This window comes from Rattus rattus, chromosome 1 (assembly GCF_011064425.1).
Source record: "Rattus rattus isolate New Zealand chromosome 1, Rrattus_CSIRO_v1, whole genome shotgun sequence".
NCBI classification, from domain to species: domain Eukaryota; kingdom Metazoa; phylum Chordata; class Mammalia; order Rodentia; family Muridae; genus Rattus; species Rattus rattus.
The window spans coordinates 29342929-29364671 of NC_046154.1; the positions used below are offsets into that span (position 1 = coordinate 29342929).

Genomic DNA, 21743 nt, shown 5'->3' on the forward strand with positions numbered 1-21743 from the left:
TGGCATTCAAGGCCCTAAGGTTGACCTCAGTGACCCCTACCATTGTAGTCCTGGGAGGGTGTTCATCTTCCACATCGCTGTACCTTCCTCCTCCTGTCTGTCCTGAGTGAGTACCCGTCCTTGCCTCTCCTGTATCACACCCTTCCTCGGGGAACGTCTTGCCCACGTGCCAGATTGCCCGTGAGTACCAGGCAATGGGCCTATCCTGCTCTCTGCCACTGGCATACAGTAGGTGGATGCCAGGACCAAGGTCATTGACAGACTCCTAGCTGGAGAAGGGCAGAGAAAGACCAGGAGGGGGCTGTGTGATGCCCTGGTAAAGCCTCCCCTTCTGTGCTTGGCTGTGTAACTAAGGCAGGGGCTATCCCAGGCTACTCAGTGGTCAATGATAAACAGTAGTGTATATTTTATTCCAGCAGTGGGACCCTGGGCAAGCCCTCGGCTCCCTAGAGGAGTGGAGGAGTGGAGAACAACTTCCCCAGAACTGCTTGGAAGCAGCCTAGTGCAGTGGTCAGAGCCCTGGAGCAGGGTAGCCTGTCTCACCCCATCTTCCTGATGCAGAGAACAGCCCAGGGGACTGTATCCAAGGCTGCTGGTACCAGTCCTTGCAGCCCGGAGGAGGTGTCCTTTCTAATGACTGATGGGTCCCTCCAGAAATGGTGGCAAAATGTCTTCCCTGCTTGTCATCCTCATGGGCTTCTGAAGAGCTCTCCACAGAGAGCCCTGTGTAAACCGAGCAGCTAGAAAGCAGGAGGGCTTGCCTGTCGGAGAATTCGGGATCCTATTCTCTGTTCCTTCCCTCCTTAAATCCACACCGAAGCACTCTAGTCCCGGAGGCCGGGGATATCAGGGTGAACAGGACAGGTGGACCCATTCCCGCCTCCCCTATAGGTTAGCTCCTCGGTCTCCCCTCCCCCCATCCTTACCTCATGTCCACTCATGGGGTTACAACCAGGCCACCAGGAGGCAGGACACATTCACAAGCCTACGGCCAGAAGGCTCTGTCCTCTCCCTGAACACTTCAGGAGCTAATGCACCGGTCTTGGGGTCTGAGGGTAGTGGGGTCTCAGTAGTACATTACTTGCAGTATGATCAGAGCCAGTCACTCTGGCACTCCAGTCTTTGTTTCCTCACTTCTAAAAGCGGGCACGGCGGGAGTTCCTATTCTAGGTAACAGTCAGTGTGCCTGGTACAAGGTGGGCACTTGGAACCCTCGGAACCCACAGCCCCCTCATGTGGTCTTGAGTGGAGGGTTTTTTTTTCCCCCTGGGAGAGAAATCCCAAAGGCCTGGGGTATGGGAAGTCAGGGAGATGGCAGATGAGTCTGGGGCAGTCAGGGAAATGGGCAGGCAGAATGCACTTTTTGTAAGAGTCTAGCATGGTTTTGACAGCCGAGGGAAGGGCCCCAGGATGGGAATTGTCCAGGTTACCCCTCATCCTCTGCCCTCTGCTCCAACCTAGGGGCTGAGAGCAGCCTCTCCCTGGGCTGTGAGTGAGGGCTAGGACTTTTACACTTAGAGCAAGTGCTGCCTCCTTTCTACTGAGGTCTAGAATTTACAAAGCAAAGGGCCAGGGAAGCAGCTTCCAGGCTTAACCTAGCACCCTAGAGGTGCTGGGAGGCCTCTTCATGCCCCTGCCTCTTCACCTAGAAGAAGAGACAGGGATGTCTTTTGTGCACCCTTATCGAGCAAAGATCACAAAAGGAGATCCATGTAAAAGCTCTTTCTGAAAACACTCAGGTAAGAGGGCTTCCACTTGGTGGCCGTCCTCAGACTCTGCCCCGGTCCAGGAGGGGCTTACCAAGCTCATTGGAGCTCGTTGGGTTGCAGGCATTTCTTTTTGGTCTGAAGTGGCAGTACCAGGTAGGGTTTGCAATCACACAAAGTTATTTCTGAAAGATTACTCCGTCAACGTGGATAGGAAGCAACGAGTAAGGGAACACCTGTGTGCACCCAGTCTCTCTGCAGATCACTTCTTGACTTACTGGAATCACAGAAAACTCAACCTCTCCACCCCACCTCCCAGTCCCCAACCCCTTCCCCGGGGAGGAAGGACAAAGCTAGTCTTGAGGGCCTGGCCCTTGTATTGCCCTGGTTGAAAAGGCCCTCCAGCCCACAGGCTGCTGAACTTGCCAGCAGTGGGGACTGCCGGGTGCCCTTGTCACATTATGGTAACCCCTGGTCTCCCCAGTCTCTTCCCTTAAGCACAGCACCCTGACACCCCATCTTTGCAAGTCAGATGTTACACACCTGTCCATGCCCAGGCTTTGCAAAGTGTAATTTTTGAGACAAGGAAGTGCTTATTGGGGGCTGTATAGATTGTTCTTCCACCTCCCTCAGAGAGGCTGTATCTTGGCCCCATCTCACATCTCACGTATTCTGATGAGGATGTCTTCCCCAAGGGCTAAGGCAGAAGGGCAGGGATCCAGAATGGATAGTCAGTTGCTTCTGCTCTGTGGCTATTACCAAAGGTGTTCCCTGGGCTCCCCAGGTTGTCTCTGGGTCAGGGAGGGTTCTGTGTAGAATGCAACTGGGTTGGCTCTGAAACCTAGAGGATGGAAACTGGCCTGGCACCCTCCCCCAACCCCTGTACTGGGAGCACTCTGGTCTGAATGTGACCTTTGCCCCTTGAGGGTCCACCCAGGGAGACACTGAATTCCTGACTTTTCAGCCTAGGAATGTGGGTCCCTGGGTTTGGTGGGAGGCCCACTTAGCCAAGGAATTTGGGTCTCAAGGGGTAAAGAGATCTCATAGCTGATAGTGACAGGTGTTCTCCCTTCCTGCAGGATGGCCGAACCTCGATTTAACAACCCATACTTCTGGCCCCCTCCTCCCACCATGCCCAGCCAGGTAAGACTGCCGACACCAGCTCTTGCTGCCTTCCGAATGGGAGCTACTGTGCTTTGCCTGGGGTTTGGGCTGTAGCTTGCAAGGGAGAGGGCCCTGGGGTGCGGCCCACCCATTCCAACTCCGCTCCTCTCCCTTCTGCAGCTGGACAACCTGGTCCTGATTAACAAGATCAAAGAGCAGCTGATGGCGGAGAAAATCCGGCCGCCTCACCTGCCACCCACCTCAGCCTCGTCACAGCAGCCACTGCTAGTGCCCCCCGCGCCCGCCGAGAGCAGTCAGGCGGTCATGTCGCTGCCCAAGCTGCAGCAGGTGCCCGGGCTACACCCGCAGTCCGTGCCGCAGCCCGACGTGGCGCTGCACGCGAGGCCGGCCACCAGCACTGTCACAGGTAACCTGAGTGGGCGGGGCTGAAGGTGGGAGTGGGCGGGGCCTGGGGAGTGGGCGGGGCCGGGCCGGGAAGGTCTGTTAAGAATGTTGGGGCAGGATCTTGTCCAGGTAGGACTTGGTGTGGGTAGGACTTGACTGTTTGAGAACGGGGTGGGCAGGACTGGAGGTTGTACAGGAAGCTTGGCAGAGAGGCTAGTGGTTCTAGCCACAGCCCCCCGGCTTCTTCCTCTGACCTTGAACTATGAGAATCCCTTCTGTCAGCCTGATGCTCATTTGGAAACGACTATCTACAGAGGAGGACTCAGAACCTCCAGAAGTTTGAACAGATGTAGGAGACAAGAGACTACTTCCGTGGAGAAGAAAAAGGAAAGGCTCAAGGCAGACTAGAGGGTGGAGGAGCAAGAGGAAGGCCCTGGCAGGGGGCGGGGACAGTATGTAGTAGACCAGAGGCCAGGGTGTTTGGTGGGGGAGAACCCGGGGTCGCTGTTGTAGTAGAGATTCCAGCTAGCACTGTGGTAACAGTCCTTCCTCTCAGCAGCCTGGTGATGGTCTGAGGGAGTGTTGGGTTGAAGGACAGTTTTTGGTACAGAACCAGCATCTTGATGCATTCTAGCCTCCTGACTGCATCCTCTGACCAGAAAAGCGGGGCAGAAGCCACTGTGTTCCACCCCTACAGCTGGGTCTGCTCCCTCAGTGCCCAGCCTCTGCCAAGTGCCTTTCTTCCCCTTCTTAGAGATGCCCAAAAATTATGGGCCTTGTGAGCCTCCCCAGGCCCCAGCTGTACTCTGCACATCTCCCGTTATTATGATTTTATTAAATTTATTTTTTCATTGTAAAAGTAATATTAAAAAAGCAATATACGCATATTAAAGGAAATTTGGGAAAAGGAGGAACTAAGAAAAAAATTATTCATAATCCCAAGGGCCTAACGCAGAATCTTTTTTTTTCCCCTAACCCAGAATCTTAGAGACTCTTTTGGTGCATTTTTTTTCCTTTTCCATATCTTTTGTTTGTTCTTTAATATGCATGCGTTTGCTGTGTTTGTGGCAGGGCTGTATCCACGACTTAACTTATTTTTTGTTTTGTTTTTTGGGTTTTTTTTTTTATCGTCATCATCCCCTCTGCAACCACCACATATGACATTCTCTCCCAGACATCGTTCTTTGCACATCTATTGTAAAAGTAACAGCATAATCATTGCTGAATTTTTAGAAATTTCAGAGAACCCGAAAGGAGAAAATCATCAGCCTCGCTTGCTTTTGTTAGCATTCCCATGCGTTTTCTCCATCATTGATTTTATTTTATCCTCTGATCGCAGATGTGAGGAAAGATCAGCGAACTCACCAAGTCAGAGATTCTAGTCATCCTGAAGTAGATAAACAAAATATGGAAAATCCCCCATTACCCAAACTTCTCCCTCGGTCAGTGAAGAGGGCTGTGTTAGCGGTCTGGAGCGGCGGGGGTCTAACTCCCTCCTGGCTCACTCACAGCAGGCATGCTCCTGCATGCAGTTAGACTGTGCTTTCTGGGGGCGATGGCCCCCGTGGACTGGCACAGCTCGGCGTTCCTCTGCGCTGCTTACCTTCCAGCTCACCTGTTCTGGCTCCGTACACATGGTACATGGTGCCACAGCCCGTGCTGGAGACAAGCGCTTTATATCATGGTGGGAAATCACAGCTTTGTGTGGAAAGCCCCTGCGTGGAGATCTCAGGGCTCGAGGGTGATCGGTTCTCTTTGTGGTGATTTCTAGAAGTAGAATCCGTTGCCTGGCTAAGAGTTACGAGCGAGGATTTGAGCTTTCAGTGGTTACTGTCAGACTGTCCTCGGTGGAACCCGTAAGCATGCTTTTCTGCTGCGTGAGTGAGGCGTGAACCAGGCTCGCACCAACTCTGGGCCTTGTTCGCTTACTGCACAGATTCTGGCTCAGTTAAAAATACAGAGAGATAGAAATGCATTGAGCCAGATGATAAATACTAGGGTCCTATTTTATCTACTGTAAAGCATTTATCTACAAATGCTATTCATTATAAATGTTTGTAGCCCCTCCCTTCCTTCCTGATGGGCCTCACTGTGCAGTCTAGGCAGGTCTGGAACTGGCCTTCCTCTGTCTCGGCTCCCAAGGTCTAGGCAAACACTCCTGCCTCCATTTCTAAAAGAGCTACTGAGCACATGGGAAGAGGCTCAGGACTTAAAGGCCAGGCCAGCCTGGGCAACACAGGACCCTGTGTCAGAAAGCAAAAATAAGACAAAAGAAGCAAATAAATAAAAACAGACATTGCAGAATTTGGCAGGAGGGGGCTCTTCTTCCTTTTTTAATCTTCATTGTGATAGGGCCAGAAAAACAGACCATTACTTTTAGGATTTGCCCTGCACCCCAGGGATGCACGCAGCCCGCTCACATTTCCTGGCCTTACGTACCCAGCCCTTCGAGACAAAGGTACGGGAAGTTCCGAAAGAAAAGACTGACCACCGTTCGTTCAACCTTTCCCCAATTTGCATAATTCGGTTGTCTCTCAAATCTTGCTATTATAGACAGCGTGGTGACGAGCGTCTGCGTGCCAGGGACTTTTTCTGTGGGTGGAATTATTTCCAAAGTGCTTCTCGGTTTCTGTAAGTGCTGGGTACAAACCCAAGGCCCTGTGCTGGCCCGCACTCTACGAGGGAATGGCACCTTCAGCCTCGACGCTGGCTTTTTAACGTGACCCAGTGTTTAACTTATTCGAGGCATTTGATGTGTATGCAAGCCATCTTAGTTACCTCTGGGTAATGATTTCGGGTTCGGGGTAGCTCATCAAGGCACGACGGCCTGCGGTCAGTCACAGCACTGGGTGGCCTGTGGCTGAGTTGTCCTTAAGATCCCCCTGTGTGTCTTCCTAGGTCTGGGGCTTTCCTCTCGGACCCCCGCTGTGAGTACATCCGAGTCAACCCCAGGCACGGGCACAGGCACCAGTACCCCATCCACACCCACCACCACCAGCCAGAGCCGCCTCATCGCCTCATCCCCCACCCTCATCTCAGGGATCACCAGCCCCCCCCTCCTGGACTCCATCAAGACAATCCAGGGCCACGGCCTGCTTGGCCCCCCCAAGTCTGAACGCGGCCGCAAAAAGATCAAGGCAGAGAACCCAGGGGGTCCCCCTGTCCTTGTTGTCCCCTACCCCATCCTGGCCTCCGGTGAGACCGCCAAGGAGGGCAAGACATACAGGTGAGTGTCCCTGCAGATGGCGTCTGGGTGAGGTGGTGGTGCGGGTGTGTGTGCCTGGAACTGGGAACTGTGGCCCCAGGGGTGATCGTGGGAGCTAAGAGTCAACGAGCAGGGCAGACCCACACCAATGAATGTATCAGGGAGAAGGAGGTGGGAAGAAAGTAATTGAACCCCATTAGAGGTGTCCAGGGTAGGCAGCACCCTGGGGTGCTGAGTCCTGTTCTCCTGGGCCCATGAGGGTCGCCTGAGCCACAATAAAGTGCCTGATGCACTTTGACAAAAGGCTACTGCCAAGGCTGGACCTCCACGAGGTCCGAGTTAGTTTGGTGGAGGGGGCTTAGATGGGGAAGTAGATACCTGTACTGGTCAAAAGGTACCAGATACACAGCGAGGTCACACTGGCTTAGCCTATGAGAGCCTCCTCCCCCAGGACCACAGGTGTGGCCGTAGGCAGGACCTTGCCTGTTTTCCCGTGTCTGTCTGTCTGTCCCCCAGACAGCTGTTCCCAGAGGTCAGAGCTTCCTCCAGACTAGCAGGTGCCTTTGCTGGAACCGGCCCGTCTCTCTCAAGCGGGCCGTGTCCTCTGGACTCTATAAGTAGACTCTGCCCCATGCAGAGAAGGTCTCCCTGGAGACCTGCCCTTTGAGAGAGGAGGTCTCGCTGGAGACATGCTGACGTGGGCGGGGATCTTCCCAGGCGTGAAGCTGCCTCTTGCCTGCAGGTGTAAGGTATGCCCGCTCACCTTTTTCACCAAGTCTGAGATGCAGATCCACTCCAAGTCGCACACCGAGGCCAAGCCCCACAAGTGCCCACACTGCTCCAAGTCCTTTGCCAATGCCTCCTACCTGGCCCAGCATCTGCGCATCCACCTGGGCGTCAAGCCCTACCACTGCTCCTACTGTGACAAGTCCTTCCGGCAGCTCTCCCACCTCCAGCAGCACACCAGGTGGGTGCCTCACTCCCTTCCCCACTCAGCACCTCAGTGCTAGAACAACTGCAAAGAGGGGCAGGGACTCTCAGATGTCTCTTGCTCCCAGGGTCAAGACCAGAGCCCTCTGATGTGCCTTTTAGGCCACTCTGGATGAAGCCCTTTCTGAGGGCGCCATGCCACATGAAGCCCTTCAGCCTCACTGAGCTCTGCTCTGACTACTGTACAGCCCTCCTTGTCTCCAGGCACTTGAGACTCTGGCCGCCTCTTCTGCACCATTCGGTCCCACTTCTCCGTCATAGCTGGAGTGTGGCTTCCGTGTGCCCACAGGCCCTGAGCATCCAGGGACCGTTTGTCTCCTTTGAGTTAGGAGTAGGCTGTCTCATACTTGCCTGTGTGTTTTTCTGCCTCCCTCAATATTTTGGGAGCCGTGGAAAGCAAGGGCGTGGTGTCCTGTATTTCTGTATCTATCCCCGCCGTGGGTGGCTACGCGTATGAGCGTTTAGGCGTTTGCTACGTATTTATGGAATAGAGAGACCTAGTTTGGACAGCGAACGTGACTCATCCACTTAACAGGCATTTTACTCAGCCCCCATTCTGTGCCAGACAGAATTCTAGGAACAAACCAGGCAAAATGCTCTGCCTGGTGGTGTGCGTAGCCCAGCTGAGCGTGTGAAAGGAGAGTTCAGGAAACAGCAGTGCCTGCAAGGGAGAGCGGGGAGAGGCTGGGAAGACCGGCTCCCTACACACATCGAGCAGAGTTTTAAAGAGCAAAGGTTGGGAAGTTGTGTGTCCCACGCATTCAGAGAGGGGAGCAGTACATCTTGCTCATGTGACTGTCGTGTCCTGAAAGTAGGTCACATGTTTACCAGTGACAACAGGAAAAGGACTGCTTGATTGCAGAGTCTGTAACTACTGACTGCTAAAATTTTCCCCTCCTGTAATGGACTAAAGCCACAGATGACACTGTATTTTACTGTGAGTGTTACTTTAAAGATCACCTGTCCTATGGCGTTGGGAATCAAACCCGAGGCCTCGTGTGTGCAAAGCAAGAGCTCTACCACTGAGCTGTATCCCCAGCCCTGGTAAAGTCTTGTTGTATGATTTTTTTCTTTCTTTCTTTTTTTTTTTTTTTTTTTTTTTTTTCAGGGATACTAGAGCCTGGCGTGCTAAGCAGTTGACTACCATGGAGCTACATCCCAGATCTTTAAATTATTCTTTTTTTTCCCCCTTTGAAACAAGGCCTTGTTCTATGAGGACGATGATGAACCTGCTGTCTTCCCTCTGCCTCCCTAGTAGCTAGGATTATAGCGTGTGCCCGGTCACACTCTGCTGGGCACAGTGTTGCTAGTTAGTCATCTGCCACTGTGGTCTTCGCAGCCTTTATCCCAGGGTGCACGCGGTTCGCCTTGTCCGTTGCTCTGCTGCGGGGAATAATATGTAGGTGCAACATTGACAACATGGCCCAGGTAAAGCTGACAGCTTCATTCCCCGTCCCTGTGCCTCCCCGGTCACGGGTTTGACTGTGGACGTGTGTCTCAGCAATTTTCTGATGTGGTCATGCCTTGATTTTAAAGAAATTGGGTGGTCCGATGCGCATGGGTATGCGCATCTGTGGTATCCACGGATAAGCAGAGAGCTGCTGCTGGTTCTATGGCTTGGAGGATTACAGCATCTGGTACAGAATGCTGTCAGGAGACTGCCAAGTTCCTGGGCCAGCATTTTAATCATCGTATATATGTGAAGTTTTAAAAATATTATTAGTGATCAGTGAACTGAGAACTAACAGATTTCACCTCTGCCAGATTGTAGGATAGCAGGGGTACCCCCCCCCCGAGTCCAAGGGTCCCCGTGTCAAGGCTTTTGGGCTGTTTTCTTGTTCTCTTTTATTTGTCTTTAGAAGGGGGCAATAAGGCACAAGTAGCAGAGGTGGGAGGATCAGGCTTCCAAGGCTAGCTTCAGTTATACAGTAAGTTCAAGGCCAGCCTGGGCTACATGAGATCCTGTTTCAAAAACAGAACAAAACCAATCAACAAATTTTCTCTCTCTCTCTCTCTCTCTCTCTCTCTCTCTCTCTCTCTCTCTCTCTCTCTCTCTCTCTCACACACACACACACACACACACACACACACACACACACACACACAAGGCCTCGCCTCCACAGGCTGTGGGGCATGTCCAGCCATTTCCATGGTGGCCTCACTCACTTTCACTGTCTCACTCGGGCTTGTCATGCCTAATTAAATGAGATTTGTCTTTAAATGTGACATTTCTGGCATGGTCACGGCTACAAATTTGATTTAGACAGTTGTATCCTGTTAGGAAGGAGAGGGGACTCCTTTGGAGGCTGCTCACAGAGCTAACGATGGTGAAAGGGGAAGGGTCTCGCCCAGGCAGAAGAGGGTCTCACCGAAGCTCCACACTTGCTCTGTGTGGTTTCGTAGGCAAGGCCAACCACCACGTGCGCCACTGCTGAGAGAGGTGTGACTTTAAATTCTCCTTGGTAACTTACTAGGATGTAAGGATGTGGAGTCTCTGTAGCCCCTCTCCTCTGTGGAGCTGAAGGGTTAAATGAAGCAGGCCGAGTGTTTGGAGGCTGTTTCATTCTGTTTTGTTAAATGTAGCTTCCTACATGAAGGGTCGGAGACAGACCAAGTAGAGGGTGGTTCCCTTGGTCTCTAGACAATAAAATATTAACCACAGTGAAATTAGCTTCATTCTCCTTGGTGATCACCCCTTGTTCTCTGACCCCATGTTGGTCAGTCAATTGGGCTATGCTGTCCATGTCGAGAACGAAGACTGTTCTCAGGTTGATATCGCATTCAAAGCCCAGGTTCTGCGGCACAAGGAACCAAAGTCTGGAACAGTCTTCTCCCAGGCTCCGTTCTCTTGATGTTCTGGAAGCTTCTGCCCTGCTGCTCAGGGCAAATGTGAAGGGCTCAGACACCTTTCGACAGGACGGCATGATTCTGCCCAGTCAGCAAGGTTGGAAGGGAGTGCAGAGTCCAGTGTTTGGGCGCTGCTTTTTGTGCTAAGCACAAGATGTACCCAGTAAGCTCAGAGGCCTCCATTTTATCCCATATAGTTAACTGAGAACGTATTTTATGCCTAGAAAGAATTGTTGTGTGTCTGTGGGTCAGGGGGTCAAACCCAAGGCCTTGGGCAAGCATCTACCACTGAGCTGCACGAGTGCAGGCGTGGGTGGGTGGAGGAGTGGGTGGGTGGTGTATGTAGCTGGCGTGTACCCATACGGGGATACGTACGCACAAGTACAGGGGCCAGGGGAAGAGATCTGATCCTCTCCTCTCCCTGGCAGCCTTACTCCTGGAAACAAGGTCTCTGGCTGAGCTTGGGGTTAGACTGGCACCCAGCCAGGCCCCGGCATTCCTCCTGCCTCTGCCCCCACCTCCCGCACGGGGATTATGAGTCCATGTGTTTAGCCATATCCAGCTTTCATGGGGTGCTGGGGATTCAAACTAAGGTTCTCGTGCTTGCTCAGCAAACACTGTCATCCACTGGGCTGTGTCCCCAATCTGGAGACGTGTAACAGTATGGCTCGTTTGTCTGAGACAGGCTCCCACTCTGTACCTCTGGCTAGTCTGGAACAGGCTCTGTGGAGCCCCCAGGCTCACAGAGAGCCCCTTGCTTCTGCCCTCTGGGTGCCCCCAGCTAAGATATGCTTTGTTGACCTTTTCTTGGACAGTCTCTGCACATTAGCATCTTTGGTCCATCTTTTTTTTTAAAAAAATTATTTGTTTTATATATGTGAGTACACTGTAGCTGTCTTCAGACACACAAAAGAGGGCATCAGATCCCATTACAGATGGTTGTGAGCCACCATGTGGGTGCTGGGAATTGAACTCAGGACCTCTGGAAGAGCAGTCAGTGCTCTTAACCGCTGAGCCATCTCTCCAGCCCCTCTTTGGTCCATCTTTAAAAGTATATGCTGTGGACGGGAGAGATGGCTCAGTGGGTAAGGGCACTTGCGGGCAAACCTGACGACCCAAGTTATTGCAGTTATATAGATCTGGAATTCCTGTGACGGAAGGAGAGAAATGACTCCTGCAATTTGTCTTCAGATCTCTACCCGTGCACTGTGACATTGGGGTGTGTGAGCATGCGTGCCTGTACACATACATGCAATCAGTACAGAAACGCAATAAACTTTTTTGAAATAACAAGCCAGGATTGATGGTGTGCCTATGATCCCAGCACTCGGGAGCTAGAAGCCAGAGTCAAGTTCAAGGTCGCCATGAGCTACATAGTAAGTTTGAGGTCTGGGTTATGTCAGACCCTCATTCCAAACAACAGCGGAATGGGCACGGAAGATCTATGTGTATTAGATATTCATCTGTGTGCGACATGAACCCCTGCGCACTGAGCTCCTTTTGGGGGATTTACTCCTTCCTGAGGCTGCAGATTCCATGGGGCATTTGTAATTTTATGTCCAACTAACTGAAAACAGGAGGGTACCAGTCAGTTCCCTCCCTCTGAGCACCCTCCTTTCCAGTTGTTGGTACTGTCCAGCGGCCATCTGGAAACTCCGTGAGTGTTTGTGTGTAGAAGGGACTGGAAACGTTTACTATTCTGAAGTAAATGTCTAGACCTGGGAAAGGCCATCTAGCTCAAAGTCAGCATCAGTTAAAAATAGACCCAGTTGGGGCTCAGTGGCTACGAGCTCATGCAGCTCTTCCGGAAGACTTCAGTGTGATCCTTGCCACAGTCCACAGGCCCAAGGATGACAGTAAGTCCAGCTCCGGGAGGATCCAGTTCCTCTGGCCTCTGTGGGCACCTGTACTGGCATGCACATACACACACACACACACACACACACACACACAGATAGACACACACACAGACACACACACAAACATAGACACACACACACATACATACACATAGACACACACACACATACACACATACACACACATACACTCAAACACACACACACATACACACACACACACATACACACACACACACACACATACATACACACACACACACACACACAGACACACACACACACACAGACACAGACACACACATACATAGACATACACACACATAGACACACACAGACACACACACACACACACACATACACACACACACACACACATAGACACACACACACACACACACACACACACACACTCACACACAGACATACACACACACATACACACACACACACACACACACACACATAGATACACACACACACACACACACACATACACACACACAAACACACACACACACACACATAGACACACACACACACACACACACACACACACACACACACACACACACACACACACACACACACACAGACACACACACACACACACACACACACACACACACACACACACACACACACACACACACACACACATAGACACACACACACATACACACACACAGACACACACACAGACACACACACACACATAGACACACACACTTAATTAAATAAATCATTTTTTAAAAATTAAGAGAAAAATGACACAGTGGCGAGCAATAGTGATGGTTAAGAATTGGGTTGTTGCTCGTGAGTACACTTTGTCTGAGCGTCTGTGAGAATGAATGTGGGAGCTTCACACGTGTATTCCCAGCTCTTAGGAGGCTGGGCAGGAGGAGCTTTAGTCCCCTTGAAGGGGGCCATTTTGCCAAAATGTTCCCAGAGCTGGGGGATTGCTTCTGTTTCTTGGTTTTTTTGTTTGTTCGTCCGTTTTGCTTTGTTTTGTTTATGTCTCTCTTTCGTCTCCTCATTTGTGTGATTCAACATAGTAATAGGCAGGAAGCGAAACAGCATAAGGAGTCTGTCAACACTTAGAACATAATTGTAAGTCATAGGGCTCTGGCTACAATTAAGCTACCATGCCCTCACCCAGTGGCAAAGAGTTTACCGTGTTCCCAAGCCCCAGAACCCCCAGCATCCTCTGAATCAAGGAGTCAACCTGTCCCATTCTGCGGAGACTGTGTCCTGTCCTCCTGCCCTTTGAGAAACCACACACATCTTCCCAATTACGGTCATGAAGGGTGTACAGGGGTAGATCCAGAGCAGAAGCTGTATTGAGTAGTCAGAAAAGTGCAGCATTAGCAGGAGGTGTGACGGGCTGTCCCCCAGAACACCGTTGGGGTGATCCTACTTAGTGGCTCCCAGAAGAACTTGTATTGAAAGGAAGGCACAGGTAAAGAGCAGGTGACCCCCGCAATCTGTACCCACGAGCCCAGACTTCGGGAAGATCGTCTTACCTGTGGTACCTACCACCAGCATGTGTTAGCTTCAAGCAGGACATTGTGTGTCTGTTCACGGTAGTCTCACAGCGCGTGTCTTATGCAGTTGTGACAAAGAGATACACAGGTGAAAGGTAACACATCCTTCAGGTACTGGGGTGTGAGAGTCAGGGAGGAAGCTGCTTCAGGAGGGATTCGGTGAAGTACAGGAGAGCATTCAGGGTCTGTCCGTCTGTGGAGGCTACTGCCAGACATGGTGACACTACCTGCGTTTGTTTGCATATGCAGGATGCAAACCGTGCTTGCTTTTGCTTTTCTTTCCCTGGCTGTGTGATGTGGTGTGTGTGTGTGTGTGTGTGTGTGTGTGTGTGTGTGTGTGTATAACCCCAACCATACATATACATGCATAATGCTAACTGCCCTGGGAGCAGTGTCCTTTGGCTTTCTTAAGTCTGATGACAATAATAACACGTTAAGAACAGCTATCCAGCCCCAAGGGCCCATGTGCCCACAATGAAGTGTTTTAACACAGGAGGGGCTTCTGAAGTCTTTGTATGGGGTGAGTGTGTTTCTTCACAGGAGAGAATGTAAAAGGAGAGGGAACTCAGAATATGAACTTTTCCTCATCTACCCTCATTTTAATCATGAAATACAAAGCACTTCAAGCCACCCAGGAGTGGAAAATGCCGGCGTGTGGGGGCTCACATCTGAAGTCCCAGCATGTAAAAGGCTGAGGCAGGAAGACTGCCTTGAATTTCAGGCCAGCCTGGGCTAGAGCGAGACCCTCCTTATAAACAAAACAAGGGGCTGGGGAGATGGCTCAGAGGTTTAGAGCACTGACTGCTCTTCCAGAGGTCCTGAGTTCAATTCCCAGCAACCACACAGTGACTCATAACCATCTGTAATGGGAGCCGATGCCCTCCTCTGGTGTGTCTGAAGAGAGTGACAGTGTACTCATATAAATAAAATAAAGAACTCTTAAAACAAAAAGGAGGTTGGTGAGATGGCTCAGCTGGTGAAGATACTTTCTGCCCAGCTTAATGACCTAGGTTTGATGCTTACAGCTCACATGGTGGAGAGTCGGCTCCCCAACACTGCAACAGTGTGGTTTGAACAGCCTTAGATGGAATCTTTTGTGCCCACGAGTTTCACCGTTATTCCTATTTTAGAGATGCAGACTTGGGACTCAGGGAGCCGAGAGGTGGCGGAAGTGTGATTCAAGTGGCCTGGGCTCCAGATGGAAGGGAGGGGGTGTCTGGGTCTGCACTGCAAGGGCTGTGTGGAGGAGCAAGCATTAGGTGAGAGAGCAGGTCTGGTTTTGAGGTCCCCACATGGTGCTGGGATCCTGGGGTTGGGGGCCAGCAGCACACCTGTGTCTGCTGGATTTTCTTGTGCTTGAAGAGGGACTGGCCGAGGTCAAACTGAGCCTCCTATCTTAACAGATGTGGGCACAGAGGCTGGGAGCTCTGCTAGGAGGAAGATGCTAGGAACAGGATCCCGGCGATGGGCGCGGTCTGATATTTTAGTGCTGGAAACTGAGACCTTTGTAGGTAGTGGGGACAGGCAGTTCAGTCCATTGTCCAATGGCTGCCCCTCCTTGAATCTCTTTCTGAGGTAGGCCTGAGCTGGCTGCCTCATACAGGGATAAGTCAGTGGTAGGGGCAGGCCTTGGCCCAAGAGGATCCCTTTTATGACTCCACTGTGAGAAGGCCAGTGTATGTGGACATGCCCATGAAAGAGGTATGGTAGGGGACTATGTGGGGGTGTTGAAGGCCCCACGTGCCAGCCAGAGGGCAAAGGCCTTCCTGAGGCTCGAGGCTGTATGTGTGCCAGGGAAGGGAGTGTGATGCAGAAAGCCGGGACAGAGAGGAGGACCCAGGAACGAAGGCAGAATGTGAACGCTAGGGTAAGGGCCGGGGACCCTGTCCCAGACAAACAGGGACATAGTGGGGGTTGCTGAGCCAGGACCGGACAAGGGCAGGCCCCGGGGATGACATCATAGCTGAAGTTGGGAGGATACTGAGGCTGAGGACTCACGGAGTAAGCTGGACGGTTGGACATGTGGATGGACGGTGTCCGCAGGGGGTGGTTTGCTGGTCGAGAGGTTTGATGCATTTCTATGGAAGAACCTAAGTCCCTGGAGGGGCCCATGTTAGTCAGCCAACCAACACTTAAAAGCAGCAGCGTCTGGCAAGCAGCACGCCAGAATCTTATGTGAATCTTATTTCTGTTGTCAGTGGCTAACTTTAGCGACGAGGAGCCTCCTCCGTCTGTCTGTAGTCCCCAGCTGTCTACTGAGCTTACATCAGACTCTGGGGAGGTGGCAGGGGTAAAACCCAGAGAGGTCTAGCTCTCATAGAGGGAGCCAAGAAAACAGCCACACTGTAGGGTGCCACAGGGAATTGGGGGAGTGGGAAACTGTGTTCAGACCAGCCACAGAGTCCAGAGAGGGATGCCGGTGGCCGTTGTAGGCCCTAGCTCTTATTTGGGGTCTACTGTCGACCACCACAGAAAGTGAGTGGGGGCTGGGGAGAGAGGTACTTGGCAGCAGAGGTCTAGCTGTGACCAGGCAAGGGCTCTGCTGGGACTGCCGTGGGGGTGTGGCAGGGGTAACTCCCTCACTGGGCCTGCTCTTGCAGAATCCACACAGGCGACAGACCCTACAAGTGCCCACATCCTGGCTGCGAAAAGGCTTTCACTCAACTCTCCAACCTCCAGGTGAGTGCCTGCCTGCCCTCCCACGCCACCCCCACTCCCAGCTGCGGCCCCCATTCCAGGGGCCCGAGAAAGGGGTGGGAGGCGGGGTACAGTCAGCGCCTCACATCCCCTTGTCACGTTCTCTACAGTCTCACCAGCGTCAGCACAATAAGGACAAGCCCTACAAATGTCCCAACTGCTACCGGGCCTACTCAGACTCCGCCTCCCTCCAGATCCACCTCTCCGCCCATGCCATCAAGCACGCCAAGGCCTACTGCTGCAGCATGTGCGGGCGGGCCTACACCTCGGTGAGTCCTGCTGCCTGGCACCAAGTTCCAGAGCCTAGAGGCAGGGCTGTGGGCCTGGGATTCCCTTAGCCCAGGAGTGCAGAGTTCCTTCCTACTTGGTGCAGCTGCAGTCCCTGCCAAGTCCAGCAGGGGGCACAGTACCATCGCCAGAGACACCTATCCTTCAGGGAAAGGGGACCAGAGATGGTTCTTGGGTGGGAAAATCCTCCAGAGAGCCTTGGGTACTCGGGTAAGTCAGTTACGTGCACGCTTCTAGCCCTTTGGCTGTTCGGGCAACAGGCCACATAGCCAAGAGTGTTCACGGGTATTGTCTCCTCCTGCTATGGAGTGGCTACTTACAGGGCTGCTGGCTAACAGGGAGGTATCAGCAAGCCAGTGACTTATTCTTTTTTTTTTTTTTTTTTTTTTTTTTTTTTTTGGTTCTTTTTTCGGAGCTGGGGACCGAACCCAGGGCCTTGCGCTTCCTAGGCAAGCGCTCTACCACTGAGCCAAATCCCAACCCCGACTTATTCTTTTACTGTCCACTTGACACTGAGTCTTGCACTAATGAGTCAGAGAACACAAGTCAGTCGGACTACTGACACAGGAGGGATTAAATCCGTAATCGCGTAATCTTTTACTGGTAGATAGTGGCTACTGTTTCAGAGCAGAACTGACTACTCAGAACTAGCCCCAGAAACCCTGGGCAGGATGCCCCTCTGGGGCTGGACACTTCCTCATGTCTGGTAAGATGTTAAGCAACCTCTGTGTCTACCCACCGGATGCGGGTAGCGAGCTCTCCTCTCGGAGATGAGATCACCAGAAATGTGCTGAGACTCTGCGTATGTCCACTGGAGGGGACAGCCCCTTTTCAGTTGGGAACCAGTGTTTTGAAAGACGGTAAAGAGTCTGAGGAGACAAAGTTGGGGGACGGTCCAAACAAGGTCCTCCAAGGAAGGGACACATACTAGGGTAAGGGCCGGGGACCCTGTCACGGTCTCAGACAATTGATTGAGAAGATGAAGGGTTTGTTTTGGCTTCTGGATATCACGGTTTCATCCCGGGTCCTCGTGTTTGCTCATCATGCAGGTTGCTGACTGTCCTCAGCCCCTGCTCTCTGTAGCAAAATCCAAACATCCTATCATTTTGTTTGCAAAAAGCTTTCTGTCTCTAAGGGCCATGGCTCCTTTTAGAACACACTCACGATATCTTTATAGCCCCTTTCCCAAAGGCCCTGTTGTCCAATACCCAGAGGGCGTGGGAATAGTCATTTGTCAATGCCATGTTTTTATTTATAGAATTTTTATTTTTAAAGAGCAAGACCCAAGTAAGATTCCCATATTATCCTGTGTCTTAGTTAGGGCTTTATTGCTTCAAAGAGACACCATAACCACAGCAACAATCACAAAGGAGAACGGCTAACTGGGGCTGGCTTACAGTTCAGAGAGGTTCAGTCCGTTGTCGTCATGGCGGGAAGCATGGTGGCACGCAGGCAGACATGGTGCTAGAGGAGGAGCTGAGAGTTCTGCATCTTAATCTGTAGGCAGCAGAAGTGAATGCCACACTAGGCCTAGCTTGAATATCTAAGACTTCAAAGCCCGCTGCCACAGTGACATACCTCCTCCAGCGAGGCCACGCCTCCTAATAGCGCCACTCCCCATGGGCCTAGCATTCACGCACATGAGTCTATGGGGGCCATTCCTATTCAAACCATCACAGCCTGGGTCAGTGTCTTTTAGGGCACAGTCCCCCCTCATCCTTCCCTCCTTGCTTTGTTCTCACTGGAGACCGGTTTCCATCCTGGCTGTTGCTGGCTTATGCAGGCAGCACCTTGCCACATTCCTAGGCTCTCTCTCCGTCTCTGCCTGATGACCCATCTTGAGTGGCAGCCAGGGACAGGGTATGTTACCTTGCTCCTGGCCAGAGCCAGTGGAGGATGTGGGCATGCAGACAGCCCGGGTCACCTCATCGATTCAGTGATGATGTCTCAGGACAGACTTAGTAGAGCCAGTGGGGAACAGGATGGCTTGGGAGTGGCTTTTCCCCCAAGACAGGGTCACCTGGAGGTTTGCAGCGGTCAGGACTCCTGCTTCCAACTGGAAAAACTGTTGAGACCGTGAAGGAGTGTCCCGTAGCCCTCATTGAAACCGAGGGCTCTAAATCCAGCTCCTTCTTGCAGAGGAGGAAACGGAGGCTTAGGAGCAGACTGGGGACATGACTTGCCCCAATGCTAAAAAATGGCGAACTCAACTCCTCTCAGGCTCCTGCCTCAACCCCACAGGGAACATGGACCAGATACAGAAGAGGTTGGAGGGTGGCAATGGCGGGCAGAGGTGGGGATTGCAGGGTTTGGGTGGAAGCTGTGGAGGGTGAGCCTAGTTGCCTGTGAGTCTTGTCCCACCCCTCCAGCCATCACTGTGTAGGACTGGACTCCGGCAAAGCAAGGAATCACCACAACATCAACAGGACCCCTAGAACCCATTCCACAGGTCCACCTGAGCTCCAAGGCTGTAGCCACAGTGGGCTGCCCTCTAGTGGCTGCTTTGGGAACTGCAGCCTCTGTTGTGACTCTGTTGCATCTCCCTTCTACCCCCAGGAGACCTACCTGATGAAGCACATGTCCAAACACACAGTGGTGGAACACCTGGTGAGCCATCACTCACCCCAGAGGACCGAGTCCCCCGGCATCCCGGTGCGAATCTCTCTGATCTGAGCCCACCTGCGGTGCCGCCCCGCCCACTTGGCAGCACCCAGCCTAACCCCCGCTGGGGCCTCCAGGAACCACCAAGCTCTCTCACGACCTACCCAACCTGCCAGAAAGCTTGGTCCACAGAAGCCCTGCCTGATCCGGCTCCTGGGCAGCCAGGCCAACTGCAAGATTTTGGGCTGTTCTGGTGGCATCCAAAGACGATCTCAGAGCACTTTGAACCTGTCTGTCGGGTTTTCTTTTTTTTTGTTCCCCCTCCCTCACTTGCTTCACTGTCTCTTGTTTTTTTTTTTTTTTTTTTTTTAAGTTTGTTTTGGAAATAACAAAAGGATATTTATTGTCCAGAATGTTGGTGCTGCTAAGAACGAGAGATTCAAAGGACTGGACGGACGGATACAGAGAGAACCAGAGGGCAGCGTGGGAACTTCTCTGACCACAACCTCAGGTCTTGAGGGGAGGCCTGGGGTTCTGGACTTCAAAGGGGACTCCCTCCCTCAGGTGGGAAGAGACAGGAGGCAGCTGGAGTGAGCCCTTCGCCCCTGTCACCCAGTCAAACTGTCTGAGCTTAGCCCTAGCCCTTGTGAGCAGCGGGTACAGCAGCTGCCAGGCCTGCCTGGCTTTAGGGGATGGAAAATGAGAGAGGTCTGGAGAGCTGCGGGACCAAAGGGTGCAGTGACGGCTGGGTGGCGAGCCCAGGGAATGGGCTGGGGGTGTGCCAGGTGAGACCTGGCCCCTCCCCTGCTGCCCTGAAGACCACCCCAGTCTACCTCGGTGCTGGCCAGGAAACCTATCGGCTACCTCTCCCACCACTCCAGACTGTGGGCAGGGGGATGGAGAGGGAGGGGGCCTGGGACTAAGTGCCCTTCCCAGAATTTCCTCCAGAAGGGTACAGTGCCCAGGGAGGGGTTGTCCTTCTCTCCACGGATGAGACGGGGACTCCCCCAACCCAGACCCCAGGCCCTGCGGCAGGGATAGGAGCCTCTGAAGGAGGCCCCAGGAGCAGACCCTGCCCCCAGCCCCCCAAGACATATCCCAATCCGAAAGCCATGCGTGTCCGTGTATATAGGAACTATGTACAGAACCCAGAGAAGCCCCCTTCCACATCACCCCCAGAGAAGAAAACTAGACAAAACTCATCTATATATTCTGTATCTGGAGTCCGTTTGAATATTAACTGTGTTATTTTTATACACTTTTTAAGCCTTAACTCGCCATTGATTTACCAGTTTAACGTTTCCTGGGGTTTCTTTTCCACTGGGAGGGGTCTCAGCCCCCCACCCACCCCAACCCCTTCGTTTGACTTGCGTCGTCTGATACTCAGTATTGTAGCTTTCGTCCGCATGTTACTACCCTGTAAATATGCTGTTCCAATACCGTTGGCATCCTTTGCTTTTTTCTATGGGACCTCCAGGCCACCATATTTAGAAATAGTTACCTTATTAAAAAAGAGAAAACAGTCTGTTGGCTTTTCAGTCTACATCTTGGTGGCAGGGAGGTGAGGGCTCTCGGAGCTCCAGGAGAGAAGCTTCGGCTCTAAAGAGGGGAACGAAGCCAAACAAGTCGGATGCGGAGAACAACGCGTAAGGGGGCGAGAGACAAAGGGACGCGGCCCCTCTGCTCTTTGTAATTCTCTGTTGTGAAGAATAAACTGTCTACACACCGCGGGGATGGAGGAGGTGTAGACTGCCTGGTGCTGTGTAGGGTGCTGTGTGGGAGACCATCTTGGCACTACTCTGCTCCAGGCTTGGCGAGGAGGGTGATGGCCGCTTGCTGTGGGCTTCCATGCTGTGTGCTGGAATGCTACGTAATGACCCCGGAAGGGACCGCAACCCAAGAGAAGCATTTTGCCCAGTTGAATGGCAGGGACGTTGCACATAGCCAGTTTTTCTAGTTTCGAGATGGGTATGCTGGTTCCTGTGTCCCCACCTTCTTTTTTTTTTTTTTTTTTTTTTTTTTTTTTTTTTTTGGAGCTGGGGACCGAACCCCGGGCCTTGCGCTTCCTAGGCAAGCGCTCTACCACTGAGCTAAATCCCCAACCCCTGTGTCCCCACCTTCTGATCGCCCACCCCAAGGGTCTGGTTTTCGGAAGCTGTTCCTAGTGTTGGGATAGGAGCGGGCTCACATAGGTTTTCCTCCACGGTGGAGTTAGTGTGTTGGTATCCAGGAGGAGGAGCAGGAAACTAGAATTGCTGCCACCCAGTTGATCAAGGTTGGCCCTGTGGCGATGTCTCAGCTCCTGGTCATCGCCAGATCTGAAGTACGTCTCCCCAGGAAGGAACCAGAATGTGTGTTAGGCTCTGTCACTGTGACAAATACCTGGGGCGGGGTAGGACAGTTCACAGGAGTACTGACTGCTTTGGACTTAGGGCGTCAGTCCAGTGGCTCTTGGCCATCAGTTTAGGCCTCAGGCTTGAACATGGAAGGGAGAGGG

At 52.3% G+C, this 21743-nt stretch overlaps 1 protein-coding gene across 4 annotated transcripts in view; it reads left to right on the plus strand.

Moving 5' to 3' along the window:
* Window positions 1–20771, plus strand: part of Znf362 (zinc finger protein 362) — a 34153-nt gene extending 13382 nt beyond the window's left edge. For all 4 annotated transcript variants that reach the window (XM_032897470.1, XM_032897489.1, XM_032897496.1 and 1 more), the window contains 7 exons: window positions 2786–2849; window positions 2991–3237; window positions 6114–6441; window positions 7163–7387; window positions 16261–16339; window positions 16468–16626; window positions 19202–20771. In XM_032897470.1, coding sequence (XP_032753361.1) covers window positions 2786–2849; window positions 2991–3237; window positions 6114–6441; window positions 7163–7387; window positions 16261–16339; window positions 16468–16626; window positions 19202–19318 — 1219 coding nt within the window. In that variant the 3' untranslated portion in view covers window positions 19319–20771. The remainder of the gene's footprint in view (window positions 1–2785; window positions 2850–2990; window positions 3238–6113; window positions 6442–7162; window positions 7388–16260; window positions 16340–16467; window positions 16627–19201) is intronic.
* Window positions 20772–21743: the final 972 nt, after the last annotated feature.